General features: G+C 42.5%; 1 protein-coding gene across 2 annotated transcripts; it reads left to right on the top strand.

Annotated features, from left to right (window-relative positions):
* Window positions 1-2,411: 2,411 nt before the first annotated feature.
* Window positions 2,412-18,982, top strand: LOC123998162 (cartilage oligomeric matrix protein). Of its 2 annotated transcripts, XR_006832227.1 has the most exons (20): window positions 2,412-2,694; window positions 4,538-4,611; window positions 4,723-4,774; window positions 6,107-6,252; window positions 6,512-6,649; window positions 6,765-6,842; window positions 6,966-7,118; window positions 7,312-7,416; window positions 7,531-7,638; window positions 7,744-7,903; window positions 8,006-8,124; window positions 8,234-8,286; window positions 8,556-8,749; window positions 8,872-9,050; window positions 9,171-9,219; window positions 9,325-9,521; window positions 9,849-10,021; window positions 17,537-17,676; window positions 18,500-18,644; window positions 18,716-18,982. XR_006832227.1 is itself a non-coding variant. In XM_046303150.1 (19 exons), exons 1-19 carry the CDS (start codon window positions 2,628-2,630, stop codon window positions 18,556-18,558), a joined length of 2,244 nt encoding a protein of 747 aa, XP_046159106.1. In that variant the 5' UTR covers window positions 2,412-2,627; the 3' UTR covers window positions 18,559-18,982. The 2 variants fall into 2 exon arrangements, 1 of the variants encoding a protein (XP_046159106.1); XM_046303150.1 differs by having other exon boundaries at window positions 18,500-18,982.
* The last annotated feature ends 536 nt before the right edge of the window (window positions 18,983-19,518 follow it).

Genomic DNA, 19,518 nt, shown 5'->3' with positions numbered 1-19,518 from the left:
TTACGTGGTGACACTTTGATTTATTTGTTTAGTAAATTACATTGTTATATGTTGTTAACGGTTACCATATAAACAGAAAGTATGAGGTGGAAAGCTATGCATTCATACAGAATTGTGCAACATAGTAAGGAATTATTTTATAAAATGTTGTTTTTATATTGAAATGTAAAATAAATCAATAAGGGCAAATTGCCACTGTACCCATATACAACACATTAAATAAAACAAGTGACCACACAAAAAACACAACAGAAATTCAGGTATTTAAGGCAAAAGTTGCATGTCTCTATATACTTTTCCATGAAGAAATGTAACTTATTCAAAAGTGAGCAGTGTCATCTTCAAAGGTTGTCATACTGAACTCAAAATAGTGTTGAAACCTTAAGCTATGTCTGTGTTTGTTTGCACTTGTCTCACTTCCTGTCCTTTGTAGTACGGCTAATGAACCATCACTGATAAACTTTACAGAAGGTCACAACCTCTGACCCCTGACACTTACATACCCCACAACAGCAGAAGAGATCACTGACCAAGAACAAGCATTCCCTTTATTTTCCCTCTTCATACAAATTATAGCTTCTTTTGTATGCACCTCAGTCCCATCTCACATACAGAAAACAATGCTCTTTTTCAAGTGAAACCAAAAGTCAGCACAGAGAGTTGAGGACACCTTGAAAGATTCATTGTACTCTCAGTTTCGTCAGCCTGGCTAAAAGTTTAAATGCACAACTAGGGAAAGGTATTAATGTTTTTCCAGAGTTGGACTTGGATCATCAAAGGAGACTTCTAAGGGAACAAGTCATGCATCACCTTGTTTCCTGCCAAACTTTGAGTCCATGTCCAAAAATCCTAATGAAACATCAACATCTTTGGAAAGAGATACCTTGAAGCCAACCCCATGCCTTCCCTTTTTCTTTACCCTCTGACTGATAACTGTTTGTAGAGAGGGGCAAAGACACAGTCAAATGTAGTGTAGTTTTGTTTCCCTTCTGAGATCACTATTGAAGCATTCAAGGTAGTAGTGAAGACAGAAATCAGGGCTTCTTGATTTGTTTTTCCAGCGAGGGACCAGGAGGAAGCTTCTCTATTGTAGAGGGTTTAGGAGGGAGCTAGGATAAATGTACTGGATGTGATGAAAGCCAGTCAAGGTGCATGCATCAGAAAGCCTCAGGGGTGCCTGCACTGGAATGCAACCAACATCTGTTGGTTCCATCACTGGCAAACAAAACATATAACACAAATCCATGCTTCCCATGCAATCAGTTGTAAATCATGGTTCAAGCAAATACTGGAGTTGATCTGGGTCCCAATTTTATTTTGACAGAAGTTGTGATGTCCAAGAGGTGTACCCAATAGACAACCTGATCAGAAAAAATAGTAATCATTCAAATTCATTATACCTTAATAGAGGATTGAAGACTTAAGACATGGTTAGTTTCAGTTTGTGCTGCTTATTGGTTTCTCTCTTAATGCTTTATTTGATGAGCTGATAACTTAGCTGCTAAACTGACTAGGCTTACTAGCAGGCAAAACGTGTTGTGATGACCGGTACCGGTCCCACGCATCAGGCCTCCAGTGCGCCTCCACAGTCCAGAGCTTCCGGCGACAGTTCCCAGGCCAGAGCTTCCGGCGACAGTTCCCAGTCCGGAGATTCCGGCGACAGTTCCCAGGCCGGAGCTTCCGGCGACAGTTCCCAGTTCGGAGCTTCCGGCGACAGTTCCCAGGCCCGAGCTTCCGGCGACAGTTCCCAGGCCGGAGCTTCCGGCGACAGTTCCCAGTCCAGAGCTTCCGGCGACAGTTCCCAGTCCGGAGATTCCGGCGACAGTTCCCAGGCCGGAGCTTCCGGCGACAGTTCCCAGGCCGGAGCTTAAGTCGACGATCCGCGGTCCGGTTCCTCCGGCGACGGTCCGGTGCCTCCAGCGATGACCCATGGTCCAGAGCTTCCAGCGATGCGCCCCTTCACCGGAGCCGCCCCCGACGCCCTGTGTCATCCATCATAGATGCCCACCCGGACCCTCCCCTATTGAGTCAGGTTTTGCGGTCGGAGTCCGCACCTTTGGGGGAGGGGGGGGGGGGTACTGTTATGCCCTGACCATAGAAATCTGTTTATTCTCTATGTTTGTTGGGGCGTGATAGTGACTGGTGGGTCATCTAGGTGTTTTTGTATTTCTATGGTGGCCTGATATGGTTCCCAATCAGAGGCAGCTGTTTATTGTTGTCTCTGATTGGGGATCATATTTAGGTAGCAATTTCCCCATTGGTATTCGTGGGATCTTGTCTACATTTAATCAAAGTTGAGAGGACTCTGTCCGAAAGCACCATGATTTTGGGCCAGTGGGCTTCTGTGTTACGTGGACATTCCAAAGTGAAGGGTTCCAGAGGACTTCCTGGGCGGAGGTGATGTCACTCTAGGAGAGATGTATAAAAAGACAGGCAGGAGAGGAGACAGATCCCACTCTCTCTGACTCTCCAAACCCTGCTGCAGGAGCCTTCCCTGGTCCTACTTGAAGACGGGGCAGAATTTGGATAACCTGGTTGAACCACACCAGACTTCACACAGTGGCTCCAGACTTCACATACCTTTACTTGTCAGTTGCCGTAGAGAAGTCTTAAGGGAAAATAAGAACATGCTGTGGATCCTGGTGTTGGTGATTTCTCTCAGTGTGAGCAGTGAGCTAGTAGCTGGTCAGAGAGGTATGTCTATAATCACTTTAGTATCTTTAGTGAGAACTTAATATATACTTGTAGGTCAAAAATGTTGGAGAGATTTGAAAGTCTGGTAACACCTTATAATAACAGTGTCATGAATAAGGCATTTATAAATTAATGATTATAAATTGTATAAATGATTACGAATTGTAGTGCTTATAAATGCTTATACATGTTTATAAATGTTTACAAATAATTATTTCTATACATGAGTTATTATTAATAGTATATAAATAGTTTATTAATGCTAACTTCTTGGAAGTTATTATAAAGTGTTACCACCTTTACAGATCAAATTATTTTGGGAGCCTGTGATAAATGTAAAATAAATGTCTTGTCAATGTCACATAAAATTATATTTGTCTAAAATGCTACGTTTATATGATAATCATCCCAATTGAATGTCACTGTTTTTATTAAGCATATTCCTTATTTTCAGCATTCATATTCAGCATTCATTTACACATCTGAATTGTTAAGTCCTATCATCTTCATGGCCAATGGGCTGATTCATTCAGCAGCTTATGCTGTTGAGCAACTTGTCAAATCACACTGGTAGTGTCATCGTAGTGTTCACACCATTATTTCTGGAGCCTGTTTGCTAGGAATTCATACAGAAAACATTTCAGCTCCTAATGTGAAGACCACACTTCCCCTCCTCCATGCTCAAGAGATGTTGACACAACACAGATCCCTAAGGAGTTGTCCTAGGTCAAATAATATATCTAGTATGTTCCTATTGGAGCAGCACAACAGTCCCCACATACCAGGTTATCCCAGCATCCTATTCATCTGGGACACTTCTTCCTGGGTAAGGCCCAGACCTCATGCCCTGTAAATCTAACATCCACAGGAGTCCATAATTAATTAAGCCTTAAAGTGAGTGACCTTGCCATGATTCTTGCCAACAACTGTGAAACTTAACCAGACTCCAGTATAGTATCTGCTCTGTTCTTTCCAAGCTCCTATTCGATATCTTTCACATTGAAATTAGTGTGAAAAATTCAATGAATTCCTTTATCGATCCAAATTTGAGACAAATTGGTTTTGCAGCAGTAGGAAAAAGCATTTGGCACAAACCCCACGACATGTAAGTCTCTGTGTTTGAGTATGCATGTAATTCAGGCCAACGGATAGTCTTGGAATGCCAGCTCTTGTGGCAGGGGGATAGTAGCGCAGAGGCAGAGAGCCCACTCAGGTAGTAAAGATGATGAATGGGGAAGTGGATTATGTTGTTTTATAGAAGGACATCTGCATAGTTCATCCCCAACTCATTGCTCACTGATGACTTGAGGCCAACACAGATGTGCTTCCAAAACAATGTCACAAGAAGAGGAATGAGGTAGAAAAAAAGGTTTCTGAAAGGTTTCTTCAGCTGTCCCCACAGGATAACCCTTTTTGGTTCCAGGTAGAACCCTTCTAGGTTCCATGTAGAACCCTCTGTAAAAATTATTCTATATGGAACCCAAAAGGGTTCTACCTTAAACCAAAAAAGCATTATTCAAATGGTTCTCCTATGGGAACAGCCGAAGAACCCTTTTAGGTTCTAGATAGCACTTTTATTTTTTTAAAGTGTACGAGCAAGAGCTTTGTGATGTGACGAACATTCTGTTGCAACATGAGGAGGACTTCGGTGGGGTTGACATTAGTTTGAGTTGATCTTGGCATCCTATGATGATAACACCCCATTCACCTAAAATGTCTATTCTTACTATCAACTGACTCGTCCTTTGACTTTGGTTGAAACGTAGTATACTGGAACAGGAAGTATGTTCTGTCCATTGCCAATGTGTCGCTAATACAGTATTATGAAATATTTAATTTTCAGATGGAGAAATCATCAATCAGATCAAGGGAACAAATCAAGCTCTGGCTGAGATCAAAGAACTGCTGAAACAACAGGTAAAGCCACCTTTTGGACGTACAGGGCAACTCTCTGTGAGGATTTCAGGTCCAGTACATGGTCCCATACAGTTTAATGTGAACTAATAGTGTATTTGTACCTCCATTCAGATCCAAGAGATTGTGTTCCTGAAGAACACAGTGATGGAGTGTGAAGCCTGTGGTGAGTAGCCTAGGCCAGCCAGCAGAAATAGATATGCCAGTTGGATGGCAGTAAATACTGTGGTGTAGCAGGCTAGAGCTCCTTCAGGCCCATAAAACAGTTACTGTATTTTGAATACAGTACATACATTAATAAGTACATATTTAATATATAATTATGTATACATTCCACATAGAACATTTCACCAATATATCAACAGCATGATTGCTATCTCTATTATATGTAAATATGGTACATTTATCATATTATTGGCTTTCATGTACTTTTGAATATATACAGTACATAAATCAACATATTAATATTCAATGGAAAATGTAAACAACTAGAAAATGCCATGTTTTTTATTTTATTTATTTTTACCAGATAAGTCGACAGAACAAATTCTCATTTACAGCATGTGACGGAGAAGTCCGTCACTGGCCGCGGGCAGCATTTGGTTCTTTAATGCACACACATATTCTTCACTCCTCCCTGCGCCATTATAAGATAAGTTAACAATGTGGGTCGACACACAAATTAACTTCTGTCTTGGTGCATGCATTTCACACCTGTCAGTGTTCATATTTGAGAGATACAATAAGTATTATTGTACTTATCAATGTTGTGGATGAGCGCATTGTTTGTTTGTTCTGTTCCTCTCTCTCCATCTCTGTAGCTTCCGGGTATGCTGGAAAAGGACCCGAGCTAAGGGAATTGGGTTGGCTTTATAGTGCCTGTCCCAAATGGCTCAGTAATGCATATGGGCATATTGAAAGATATTGTCAGTAGTGATGTAATGTTGTAAATGTTATGTTGTGATATTGTTTAAAACCGTGTTGCAATGTATATCCTTTAGTATGTGTAGTTCATGGAAAATGTAGGTTTGTTTTGTTAATTGATTAATTAATTAGGGTTAATTGTTCTGAGGGGAGGGGCTAGCCCTACAAAAGGAGCCTCTCTTTCAGTCATGGAGGTTTTTGTTTTGGATTGAGCTGTGGATGGGGCAGCATTGTTTTTAAGCTGTCCCATAAGGTAGACGTTGATGGCAGTACTGTTGTTCTTTTGTTCCGGAATCACTTGTAAATAAACACCTTTGCACAGAAGGACTTTTGCGGTTCCGCCATCTTTTTATTTTGATAGAGGTTAGGTTATCCAGTTTAGCCTTCTGGCCTACTCTACGTGACACAGCAACTACCTGGGAAATAGTTACAGGGGAGAGGAGGGGGGATGAATGAGCCAATTAAGTTTCATTGCCTCCAGTAGATGGAGACATTGTATGGGAGAGCGCTACAATTCAGAACATTAATTCAGGTGGTCTACTTGGCTGATGGATGACTTATCACCCCCCCCCAGGCATGCAAGGTCCTTCTCGCCCCTCCTGTGACCCTAACCCCTGCCCCCCGGGGGTAAAGTGCATTGAAACGGCTGGCGGCATCAAGTGTGGCCCCTGCCCTGAGGGCATGGTGGGCAACAGTACCCGATGCATGGATGTGGACGAGGTAGGACACTTGAGCAAACACCCCCACCTCCCCCCAAAAAACAAATTCACCTAGTATTCTGTAGTGGGCCTAAATTGAAACACGATCATGTACTCATAGTATGTGTTATTGTGTATTGCACAAGTTATTGTGTACGTTGGTTTTAAATCAACTGTTAAAGTGTCTGATTTCATGATATCTCAATGGTAAATTCTAATATCTATTGAAGAGTCACATTTCGAACATATTAATACACTCTCTCTCCTCTGCTCCTGTGTAGTGTGTGGTGAAGCCTTGCCACATGGGTGTGCGCTGCATAAACACGTCCCCAGGTTTCCGCTGTGGCCCCTGTCCAACTGGCTACACTGGCCCTCAGGTGCAGGGAATAAGCCTCTCCTACGCCACTAAAAACAAACAGGTAGGCATTTTGGCTCAAGCAAAAAGCTTATGAGCTTGGCATTGGCAACGTGTAAGGTTTTGTTTGAAGACATATGCATTATGGCTTTCTTTTTTTGTATTTGAATTCTACTCAGGTCTGCAAGGACATCAATGAGTGCGAAGGACCCAAGAATGGAGGTTGTGTGGAAAATTCCAATTGTGTAAACACACCTGTAAGTATAAATAATAACCAATCAATGCCACTCAATAGTGTATATTTGAAAATCCAGAGGTCTTTCCTCTGAGGTCTTGAGGAACTAAGTTTACAATGTGGTGGCGGTGTTTGTTGTTGTCAGGGCTCATTTAGGTGTGGCCTCTGTAAGGCAGGCTATGTTGGGGATCAGCGCAAGGGCTGTAAGCCTGAGAGAGCATGTGGTAATGGCCAGCCCAACCCCTGCCATGCCAGCGGAGAGTGTATTGTCCAACGAGATGGGAAAATAGAGTGTCAGGTAATGGGATACGATTATGTTGCAATGGATCAATATGAATACAACCTAAATGTATACTGCTCCTTTTAATACATGTTGTCTATAGCATTCTGTTGGATGCAGATTGCCCTCTATCGATTCTGCTGAAATGGAATTGAATGTTAATTGACATTTCATGTACAGTCCATAACTCTGTCTTTATCCTGATTCACAGTGTGGGGTGGGATGGGCTGGCAATGGCTACTTCTGCGGATCTGATATTGACATTGATGGCTTCCCTGATGAGAAACAGGAATGTGCCGAGAGGAACTGTGCCAAGGTAATACACTATTATCACCTTGAAAAGACAAAGGAGAACTGTGTCTATACTATTTCAAACAGACAGAAAAATCTAAAGCAGAAAAATTAAGTCACAGTCATGTGCTTTATATAGGATAACTGTCAAACGGTACCCAACTCTGGCCAAGAGGACGCAGACAAGGATGGTATAGGAGACGCCTGCGATGAGGATGCAGATGGGGATGGAATCTTAAATACACAGGTTACTGGTCTCTCTCTCGCTCATGCTTACTACAAGTATTTACACCCTATTTTGTATCTTAGTGTAAAGACAGGCTCTGATAAGACTCTGATGCCTCTATGGTAGGACAACTGTGTGCTGGTACCAAACGTCAACCAAAGAAACGTGGACGAAGACGACTTTGGAGACGCCTGTGACAACTGCCGTATGATCAAAAACAACGACCAGAAAGACACTGATGTTGATAGACTGGGTGACGAATGTGACGAAGACATTGATGGCGACGGTCAGTATACATAGACAGTATTTGACCGTGACAAGACTAATTCTGCTATTGCTGTAATACATGTCAATTGACATATGACAAAGCTAATCTTCCCTACTACAGGAATCCCCAATAACCTGGACAACTGCAAAAGGGTTCCCAATACTGACCAGAAGGATCGAGATGGGGACAAAGTCGGAGATGCCTGTGACAGTTGCCCTTATGTTCCCAACCCTGACCAGGTCTGGTTTCGTATTGGCTGTACTTGTACACATTCTAGTCATTACAACATGTTGTACGTAGCAGCACAACCAACTTTGGTTTGTTTGAATGATATTTATGTTTCCACAGTTGGATATGGACAACGACTTGATCGGAGACCCTTGTGACACCAATAAGGACAGGTATAGTAGTGTTACTAACTAGCTTTCTTTCCACCTCCCTGCCTTTAACCGTTGTAGGCCTGTGCGTGTGGATCCAATCTATTGGTACTCCATTATTAAAAATGACCTTCCAAATATTATTTTATATGTTATGTAATGACTTTGGATCAACACTTAAACTTTCATAAACCCACAACAGTGAGAACTGTAAAATGGTCTCCAATGCTGAATCCTACCCCAGCCAAATCTCTGTATTGGTCTCCTTGTGTTTTTTTCTCTACTATTCTCAGTGATGGTGACGGTCACCAGGACTCTCAGGACAACTGCCCTGCGGTCATCAACAGCGCCCAGCTGGACACGGACAAGGATGGCCTGGGGGACGAGTGTGACAACGACGATGACAATGATGGTATTCCTGACCTTCTGCCCCCGGGACCGGACAACTGTCGCCTCATTCCCAACCCTCTGCAGGAGGACTCTGACGGTGAGTCTAGCCATTTTTCAGCCCAGTTTCAAAACAGTTCTTCAATATATCCGTGTCATTTTGATATTAATGTTATCCTGTGTCTTCAAAGTCACACATTTCTTTCGATTTTCTTGTTACAGGTGATGGGGTTGGGAATGCGTGCGAGAACGACTTTGACAACGACACCATCATCGACAGCATCGATGTGTGCCCGGAGAACGCTGAGGTTACTCTCACAGACTTCAGGGCCTACCAGACAGTGGTGCTGGACCCGGAGGGAGACGCACAGATAGATCCTAACTGGGTGGTGCTCGATCAGGTATTGATGCATGCATTAAATCTAATCTAAGTCAAAGGGTCTTACAGTATATACAAATAATTGCCAGGAGACATGTTAACTGCTTAAGTTCCATCATTTTACCTGATTCTCTTTCCACAGGGTAGAGAGATCGTCCAAACTATGAACAGTGACCCTGGACTGGCTGTTGGTAAGAACAGCAATCACACTGTGTCTCACGTTGGATTCATTCAATAAACCAATTTATGTACCTTTAGAAACACACCCTGACCCAAACTCACGCCATACTCTCAAGGTTACACGGCTTTCAACGGCGTTGACTTCGAAGGGACGTTCCATGTGAATACGGTAACAGACGACGACTATGCAGGCTTCATCTTTGGCTACCAGGACTCTTCCTCCTTCTACGTAGTGATGTGGAAACAAGTTGAGCAGATCTACTGGCAGGCCAATCCGTTCAGAGCTGTGGCAGAACCAGGGATACAACTGAAGGTAAAACAAAATACTATACGCACATACTATATATCCAGTCGTAGTAAAAGTCAAGTTCATATACAAATTCATGCCACCACACCACAACTCGGTCAATAGTCTGACCTACACACAACTCGCCCTTTGTAGGGAATACCCATAGGGCCAGTTTCTTAGACCAAGATTAAGTCTACTCCTAGACTAAAAACCAGCTCAATGGAGAATAGATACATTTTCCAGTTTCTTCCCCCTTGAGCTGAACTATTAAAACACCTGCCCAGATTGATACATTGGAAGAGATCCACAGTTATGTAACATTGGTGCCTATGCAATTGTGTTGACAACTAGGCTGTAAAGTCCAACACGGGACCAGGGGAAAATCTACGTAACTCCCTGTGGCACACCGGAGACACCAATGACCAGGTGAACCTGCTGTGGAAAGATGCCCGCAACGTGGGCTGGAAGGACAAGACCTCCTACCGCTGGTTCTTGCAACACAGGCCCCAAGATGGATACATCAGGTAGTAGGCTGCTGTTAGACACAAGTCATAGGTGTTTGATGGCCTTTGGCGCAGTTTGACATTTATGACATGACCTTGTCCTTTGATAATACACTCAATTTTAATTTGTGGCTTTACGTGTACAACTGATTGAACTGACAACATTTTATAAGAACACAGACTGTTGAACTTGAACAACACAAAATTATTTTCATGCATGTTTTCTCTTATCATATTATCCAAATGGTATTCTTTACCACAATAGGAAACATCTTCCAGTTCTAACATACAGTACCAGTCGTTCAAGTGCTGTCTGTAAATCCAAATGTTGCAACCCTCGATCTAGACTTGCCATTATCTTGCTGCTTCTATTGTCTGGAAATTGTCTAACCCAGGTCCTGACATTCTTACCCCTGTCGAATTAAGTAGTCAGAGTGGCCTGAAGTTTTTGCATATGAATGTAAGAAGTCTTCTGCCGAAGTTTGATTTGGTGGATGTATGGATAAAAACTGCGACCCTGATGTATTTATGCTTTCTGAAACCTGGCTTAAAAAATCTATTACAGACAAAAATATTGGCATAAACGGTTTCAATGTTTTTTGTACAGATGGTAAATCTATGGGTGTTGATGTTGCTGTATACGTAAAAGACAAGTTCCCTGTGGTTTTCTGATTTCTGTTACTAAACCTAAGCAATTTGAATATCTGTCTTTCAACCTAAACCTTGGTGCATCTTTAAATATTGTTCTATCTTGTTGTTCTAGACTTCCATCTGCTACTGTTGGCTCTCTGGATTGTATTTTCAAATTGTTATCACAGAATGTCAATTCTGAGTTTGTCCTGATGGGTGATCTGATTCAGGACTGGCTAACATCAACTCAAAATTCTATGCAATACCTATAATCTCACTCAGATTGTCAACAGTGTAACTAGGTTGAATATGAAATATCCTCTTTGATTTATTTGATCTTAACCAATACTCCTCATCGTTTTAATGCTTCTGGTATTTTTGCAAATGACAAGTGATCACTGTGCTATTGCCTGTGTGAGAGATGGCAAAATTCCTAAGAAATCTCCACGTGTCATTACGAAAAGAAACTGGAAGCAGTTTGACATTCAAAGTTTTTCACATGATGTATATAGCATTGAATGGAATGGAATTAATCCCTTATGTTGAACTAGCCTTTTCTTACTTCCACAACACATTCCAGGATGTATGCAATAGGCCCCTGAAAATAAAATCAGGAGTAAGGGCAGAGAGAACCCTTGGTTTACGAAGGAATTTACACAAATTATTGTTCTTTTCTTTTTTAGTCAGGTCGGTAAATAAATATCAATTACAGTCCCATCCGCATTTGCTTCGAACAGTACCAAAAATTAGAACAGGTCATGGTAGAAATAGTTTTAGTTACTTAGCTCCGTAGTCCTGGAATTCTCTCCAGAACATTTTAAAATTTGATGATCTAGTCTCGTTGGTGAAGTTTAAACACTTGTTCGATGTTTATATCATAGAAGAGTGTAATTGTCTCTAATGTAGTTGTTGTACTGTATCTGTGTTTATAGTTTTGTTTAATGTTGTGTTAGTGTATGTAAGTTGTTTTGTCTGAAACATTGTTCCCCCTGCTGCTATTGGACCAGGTCTCTCTTAGAAAAAGATGTTATCTCAATGAGAAAAACCTTTATAAAAAAAGGTCAAATAATAAAATTGAAATGTAGTAACCAAAAAAGTGTTAAACAAATTAAAATATATTTTATATTTGAGATTCTTCAAAGTAGCCACGCTTTGCCTTGATGACAGCTTTTCACACTCTTGGCATTCTCTCAACTAGCTTCATGAGGAATTATTTTCCAACAGTCTTGAAGGAGTTCCCAAATATGCTGAGCACTTGTTGGCTGCTTTTCCTTCACTCTGCACTCCAACTCATCCCAAACCATCTCAATTGGGTTGAGGTTGGCTGATTGTGGAGGCCAGGTCATCTGATTCAGCACTCCATCACTCTCCTTCTTGGTCAAATAGCCCTTACACAGCCTGGAGGTGTGTTTTGGGTCCTGTTGAAAAGCACATAATAGTCCCACTAAGTGCAAACCAGATGTGATGGCCTATCGCTGCAGAATACTGTGGTAGCCATGCTGGTTAAGTGTGCCTTGAATTCTAAATTAATCACTGACAGTGTCAACAGCAAAGCACCCCCACACCATCACACCTCCTCCTCCATGCTTCACGGTGGGAACCACACATGCGGAGAACATCCGTTCACTTACTCTGCGTCTCAGAAAGACACAACGGTTTGAACCAAAAATCTCAAATTTGGTCTCATCAGACCAAAGGATAGATTTCCACCCGTCTAATGTTCATTGCTTGTGTTTTTCTTGGCCCAAGCAAGTCTCTTGTTCTTATTGGTGTCCTTTAGTAGTGGTTTCTTTGCAGCAATTCAACCATAAAGGCCTGATTCATGCAGTCTCCTCTGAATGGTTCATGTTGAGATGTGTCTGCTACTTGAACTCCATTAAATATTTATTTAGGCTGCAATCTGAGGTGCAGTTAACTCTAATGAACTTATCCACTGCAGCAGAGGTAACTCTGGGTCTTCCTTTCCTGTGGAGGTCCTCATGAGAGCCAATTTCATCATAACGCTTGATGGTTTTTGCAACTGCACTTGAAGAAATGTTCAAAGTTCTTGAACTTTTCCGCATTGACTGACCTTCATTTCTTAAAATAATGAGGGACTGTTTTTTTCTCTTTGCTTATTTGACCTGTTCTTGCCATAATATGGACTTGGTATTTTACCAAATAGGGCTATCTTCTGTATACCAGCCCTACCTTGTCACAACTGATTGGCTCAAATGCATTTGCCAGCAGCATACCACCCTGCATACCACTGCTGGCTTGCTTCTGAAGCAAGCCCTGGATGGGAGACCAGATGCTGCTGGAAGTGGTGTTGGAGGGCCAGTAGGAGGCACTCTTTCCTCTGGTCTAAAAAATATCCCAATGCCCCAGGGCAGTGATTGGGGACGCTGCCTTTTGGAAGGGATGAAACGGGTGTCTTGACTCTCTGAGGTCATTAAAGATCCCATGGCACTTATTGTAAGAGTAGGGGTGTTAACCCTGGTGTCCTGGCTAAATTCCCAATCTGGCCCTTAAACCATCATGGTCACCTAATAATCCCCAGTTTACAATTGGCTCATTCATCTCTCCCCTGTAACTATTCCCCAGGTCGTTGCTGTACATGAGAACGTGTTCTCAGTCAACTTACCTGGTAAAATAACAGAGAAATAAAAATATTAAGAAGGAAAGAAATTCCACAAATTGCCTTTTAACAAGGCACATCTGTTAATTGAAATGCATTCCAGGTGACTAATTCATGAAGGTGGTTGAAAGAATGGCCAGAGTGTGCAAATGGTGGCTTCTTTGAAGAACATAAAATATATTTTGATTTGTTTAACACTCTTGGTTACTACATGATTCCGGCGCCGACAGAGCTGGCCGCCTCGCTTCGCGCACCTAGGAAACTATGCAGTTTAAAAAAAATAATTTACGTGTTATTTCTTACATTAGTACCCCAGGTCATCTTAGGTTTCATTACATACAGTCGAGAAGAACTACTGAATATAAGATCAGCGTCAACTCACCATCAGTACGACCAAGAATATGATTTTCGCGACGCGGATCCTGTGTTCTGCCTTTCAACCAGGACAACGGAATGGATCCCATGCGGCGACCCAAAAAAACAACTCCGTAAAAGAGGGAAACGAGGCGGTCTTCTGGTCAGACTCCGGAGACGGACACATCGTGCACCACTCCCTAGCATTCTTCTCGCCAATGTCCAGTCTCTTGACAACAAGGTTGATGAAATCCGAGCAAGGGTAGCATTCCAGAGGGACATCAGAGACTGTAACGTTCTTTGCTTCACGGAAACATGGCTCACTGGAGAGACTCTATCGGAGGCGGTGCAGCCAGCGGGTTTCTCCATGCATCGCGCCGACAGAAACAAACATCTTTCTGGTAAGAAGAGGGGCAGCGTATGCCTTATGGCTAACGAGACATGGTGTGATCAAAGAAACATACAGGAACTCAAATCCTTCTGTTCACCTGATTCCTCACAATCAAATGTCGACCGCATTATCTACCAAGAGAATTCTCTTCGATTATAATCACAGCCGTATATGTTCCCCCCCAAGCAGACACATCGATGGCTCTGAACGAACTTTATTTGACTCTTTGCAAACTGGAATCCATTTATCCGGAGGCTGCATTCATTGTAGCTGGGGATTTTAACAAGGCTAATCTGAAAACAAGACTCCCTAAATTTTTATCAGCATATCGATTGCGCAACCAGGGGTGGAAAAACATTGGATCATTGTTACTCTAACTTCCGCGACGCATATATATATATAAAACTAAGGAGATGATTGTGGACTTCAGGAAACAGCAGAGGGAACACCCCCCTATCCACATCGATGGAACAGTAGTGGAGAGGGTAGCAAGTTTTAAGTTCCTCGGCATACACGTCACAGACAAACTGAATTCAAATCAAATCAAATTTTATTTGTCACATACACATGGTTAGCAGATGTTAATGCGAGTGTAGCGAAATGCTTGTGCTTCTAGTTCCGACAATGCTGTGATAACCAACAAGTAATCTAACTAACAATTTCAGAACTACTGTCTTATACACAGTGTAAGGGGATAAGGAATATGTACATAAGGATATATGAATGAGTGATGGTACAGAGCAGCATACAGTAGATGGTATCGAGTACAGTATATACATATGAGATGAGTGTGTAGACAAAGTAAACAAAGTGGCATAGTTAAAGTGGCTAGTGATACATGTATTACATAAGGATGCAGTCGATGATGTAGAGTACAGTATATACATATGCATATGAGATATATAATGTTACTTACCCTACATTATTCAAGGTAGCATTGTTTAAAGTGGCTAGTGATATATTTACATCATTTCCCATCAATTCCCATTATTAAAGTAGCTGGAGTTGGGTCAGTGTCAATGACAGTGTGTTGGCAGCAGCCACTCAATGTTAGTGGTGGCTGTTTAACAGTCTGATGGCCTTGAGATAGAAGCTGTTTTTCAGTCCCTCGGTCCCAGTTTTGATGCACCTGTACTGACCTCACCTTCTGGATGATAGCGGGGTGAACAGGCAGTGGTTCGGGTGGTTGATGTCCTTGATGATCTTTATGGCCTTCCTGTAACATCGGGTGGTGTAGGTGTCCTGGAGGGCAGGTAGTTTGCCCCCGGTGATGCGTTGTGCAGACCTCACTACCCTCTGGAGAGCCTTACGGTTGAGGGCGGAGCAGTTGCCGTACCAGGCGGTGATACAGCCCGCCAGGATGCTCTCGATTGTGCATCTGTAGAAGTTTGTGAGTGCTTTTGGTGACAAGCCGAATTTCTTCAGCCTCCTGAGGTTGAAGAGGCGCTGCTGCGCCTTCTTCACGACGCTGTCAGTGTGAGTGGACCAATTCAGTTTGTCTGTGATGTGTATGCCGAGGAACTTAAAACTTGCTACCCTCTCCACTACTGTTCCATCGATGTGGATAGGGGGGTGTTCCCTCGGCTGTTTCCTGAAGTCCACAATCATCTCCTTAGTTTTGTTTGACGTTGAGTGTGAGGTTATTTTCCTGACACCACACTCCGAAGGCCCTCACCTCCTCCCTGTAGGCCGTCTCGTCGTTGTTGGTAATCAAGCCTACCACTGTTGTGTCGTCCGCAAACTTGATGATTGAGTTGGAGGCGTGCGTGGCCACGCAGTCGTGGGTGAACAGGGAGTACAGGAGAGGGCTCAGAACGCACCCTTGTGGGGCCCCTGTGTTGAGGATCAGCGGGGAGGAGATGTCGTTGCCTACCCTCACCACCTGGGGGCGGCCCGTCAGGAAGTCCAGTACCCAGTTGCACAGGGCGGGGTCGAGACCCAGGGTCTCGAGCTTGGTGACGAGCTTGGAGGGTACTATGGTGTTGAATGCCGAGCTGTAGTCGATGAACAGCATTCTCACATAGGTATTCCTCTTGTCCAGGTGGGTTAGGGCAGTGTGCAGTGTGGTTGAGATTGCATCGTCTGTGGACCTATTTGGGCGGTAAGCAAATTGGAGTGGGTCTAGGGTGTCAGGTAGGGTGGAGGTGATATGGTCCTTGACTAGTCTCTCAAAGCACTTCATGATGACGGAAGTGAGTGCTACGGGGCGGTAGTTGTTTAGCTCAGTCACCTTAGCTTTCTTGGGAACAGGAACAATGGTGGCCCTCTTGAAGCATGTGGGAACAGCAGACTGGTATAGGGATTGATTGAATATGTCCGTAAACACAGACAGCATCGTGAGGCGCAGCAGCGCCTCTTCAACCTCAGGAGGCTGAAGAAATTTGGCTTGTCACCAAAGCACTCACAAACTTCTACAGATGCACAATCGAGAGCATCCTGGCGGGCTGTATCACCGCCTGGTACGGCAACTGCTCCGCCCACAACCGTAAGGCTCTCCAGAGTGTAGTGAGGTCTGCACAACGGATCACCGGGGGCAAACTACCTGCCCTCCAGGACACCTACACCACCCGATGTTACTGGAAGGCCATAAAGATCATCAAGGGCAACAACCACCCGAGCCACTGCCTGTTCAACCCGCTATCATCCAGAAGGCGAGGTCAGTACAGGTGCATCAAAGCTGGGACCGAGACTGAAAAACAGCTTCTATCTCAAGGCCATCAGACTGTTAAACAGCCACCACTAACATTGAGTGGCTGCTGCCAACACACTGACACTGACTCAACTCCAGCCACTTTAATAATGGGAATTGATGGGAAATGATGTAAAATATATCACTAGCCACCTTAAACAATGCTACCTAATATAATGTTACATACCCTACATTATTAATGTCATATGCATACGTATATACTGTACTCTATATCATCTACTGCATCCTTATGTAATACATGTATCACTAGCCACTTTAACTATGCCACTTTGTTTACATACTCATCTCATATGTATATACTGTGCTCGATACCATCTACTGTAGAGCCTATGCTGCTCTGTACCATCACTCATTCATATATCTTTATGTACGTATTCTTTATCCCCTTACACTGTATAAGACAGTAGTTTTGGAATTGTTAGTTAGATTACTTGTTGGTTATTACTGCATTGTCGGAACTAGAAGCACAAGCATTTCGCTACACTCGCATTAACATCTTCTTACCATGTGTATGTGACAAATAAAATTTGATTTGATTTGATTCCATACGTGTTATTTCATAGTTTTGAGCTCTTCACTATTTTTCTACATTGTAGAAAATAGTAAAAATTATGAAAAACCCTTAAATCAGTAGGTGTCTCTAAACTTTTGACTGGTGCTGTAACTATTCTGGTTCGAGATGGTCATATTTTGGCTGCATTTACACAGACAGCCTAATTCTGATCTTTGCAGAATTATTGGGAAGATAATTGGTCTGCCTGTGTAAACGCAGCCTTTGTCATATTTTTGTGTTCCTCACTGGTCTCCCTATGTGTTTGTGTGTGCCATGTTCAGGGTGCGTTTCTATGAGGGTCCTCAGCTAGTGGCAGACACAGGCATCATCATAGACACCACCATGAGAGGAGGCAGACTGGGCGTCTTTTGCTTCTCTCAGGAGAACATCATCTGGGCTAACCTACGCTACCGCTGCAATGGTGAGCAGCACACTAATGCTGACCCCCCCCCCCCTTTAGAATACCCTTTTAACAAGCAGGAAGTAGAGGAGAATGAGGACCTTAGGGAATCAATTACAGAATGATTGCCTTGCAGCATCCCGATAATATAATTCCTGTATTGAGAAATGGATGAAACTGGTCTCTGGCTAAAGGGGAACTGCATTTACCTATATTTTGTGCCTGCTTCTATGCCTTCACATTAGCATGAAGTGATACTGTGGCCGCATTTATATAGACTCCATCTAAATTACCTCTTGGCACACATACGACTAGTTTGAGGTTTTAGAGAGAAATACATTTGAGGCAATCAGCAGTTGAAACAATGAAGTGTTTTCCCCACCCCTTTTTCGGTTAACAGCTGAGGGATGGGACTAGAGGAATATAACCACTCCAAATTCATATACACTGCTATGGATGCATGGACTGATATCCATGATATCAACATTATAGTTTCAAACATGGTTTGAGGCTATATAGTATGTTTACATTTACTTTGTTTATAAACAGAGTAAAACAGGCTTATATTTTGGTTTCTGATGCAGTACGATAGTTGAACTAAGCTTAAGTTCTAAGTTATATTCTTCAAGAATCAATGGGTACATATCCTTAATTTATGAAAACAAATGGATGCAGCAACTGCAGAATGCCCCTTTAATTATATTGGTCTGTTGGTTGTGTGGTATTGTAAAGACATTTGGACGTACTACAGACACCAACTAACTTACAGTATGACTCATTTACAGTAGGTTGGCCTATTTCCATGCACAGATTCCATATTACTTATCTCGCCCTCTCCCTTTAGATACAATCCCTGGGGACTTCGATACATACCAAGCCCAACAGGTCCAGCTGCAGTTCTAACAGGGCACGCACATCTGCCCAAATGAAGACTGAGAAGACTACATCTACAACATTCCGGAACACATCTCCCAGATGAACAGTACAGTGTTGCTTCTTAAATGGCACCCAATCTCCTATATAGTGTACTACTTTTGACTACAGACTATATAGGGAATAGGGTGCCATTTCACACCTACCCAGTGAGATTTCACTCAGCAAAATGGCGGCTGACATATTGATCACCACCAGCAATGACAGAGGATTTTCCAGTCTTACATTCGCTCCCCAATAATTCCAGTTCTCAGGGGACTTTTCTGTCTACCATTACTCTGTCACCAATATATAAATGTGAAAATGTATTTTTGTTTAATAATCAGGGTGTTGCCAGTAAATGTGTTACATTGTGAAGGGACCCTATAAAAATAAAAACATTTGATATGCATTAGATTACATGTGATCAATTATTACTGTTGAGTGCCCTAGAAATAAATGTTTAACTACACATCTTTATTTTGCTTTAACATATGCTGAATATATACTATAAGACTTACTTTTAAGTCAAAACAGTGAAGTTATACTACTACTAACTAGACCGAAACTGTGATGAAATGTTCTACTAACTAGCCCGAAACTGATGTAAAGTCCTACTACTAACTGGAAAGAAACTGTGATGAAAAGTCCTACTACTAACTAGACTGGAACGGTGTTGGAAAGTCATCCTACTACTAACTAGACTGAAACTGTGATGAAAAGTCATCCTACTACTAACTAGACTAAAACTGTGATGGAAAGTCATCCTTCTACTAACTAGACTGAAACTGTGATGGAAAGTCATCCTACTACTAACTAGACTGAAACTGTGATGGAAAGTCATCCTACTACTAACTAGACTGAAACTGTGACGCCTTGAGCAACTGCTTTGAATGCTGATAAAAAGTTAGGAACTGAAATCACGAACATGCACAGGTATTCAATTAAAAA

The sequence above is a fragment of the Oncorhynchus gorbuscha genome, linkage group LG02 (assembly GCF_021184085.1).
Source record: "Oncorhynchus gorbuscha isolate QuinsamMale2020 ecotype Even-year linkage group LG02, OgorEven_v1.0, whole genome shotgun sequence".
In the NCBI taxonomy this organism is placed as follows: domain Eukaryota; kingdom Metazoa; phylum Chordata; class Actinopteri; order Salmoniformes; family Salmonidae; genus Oncorhynchus; species Oncorhynchus gorbuscha.
This window is presented reverse-complemented; position numbering and strand designations above follow the sequence as displayed.

Bases quoted from the DNA above. Each gene is read 5' to 3' on its own strand.
- LOC123998162 (XM_046303150.1), top strand. From the start codon at position 2,628: ATGCTGTGGATCCTGGTGTTGGTGATTTCTCTCAGTGTGAGCAGTGAG. The intron at 4,612-4,722 runs GTAAAGCCACCT...ACCTCCATTCAG, and splicing joins AAGAACTGCTGAAACAACAG to ATCCAAGAGATTGTGTTCCT. The intron at 7,904-8,005 runs GTCAGTATACAT...TCCCTACTACAG, and splicing joins CGAAGACATTGATGGCGACG to GAATCCCCAATAACCTGGAC.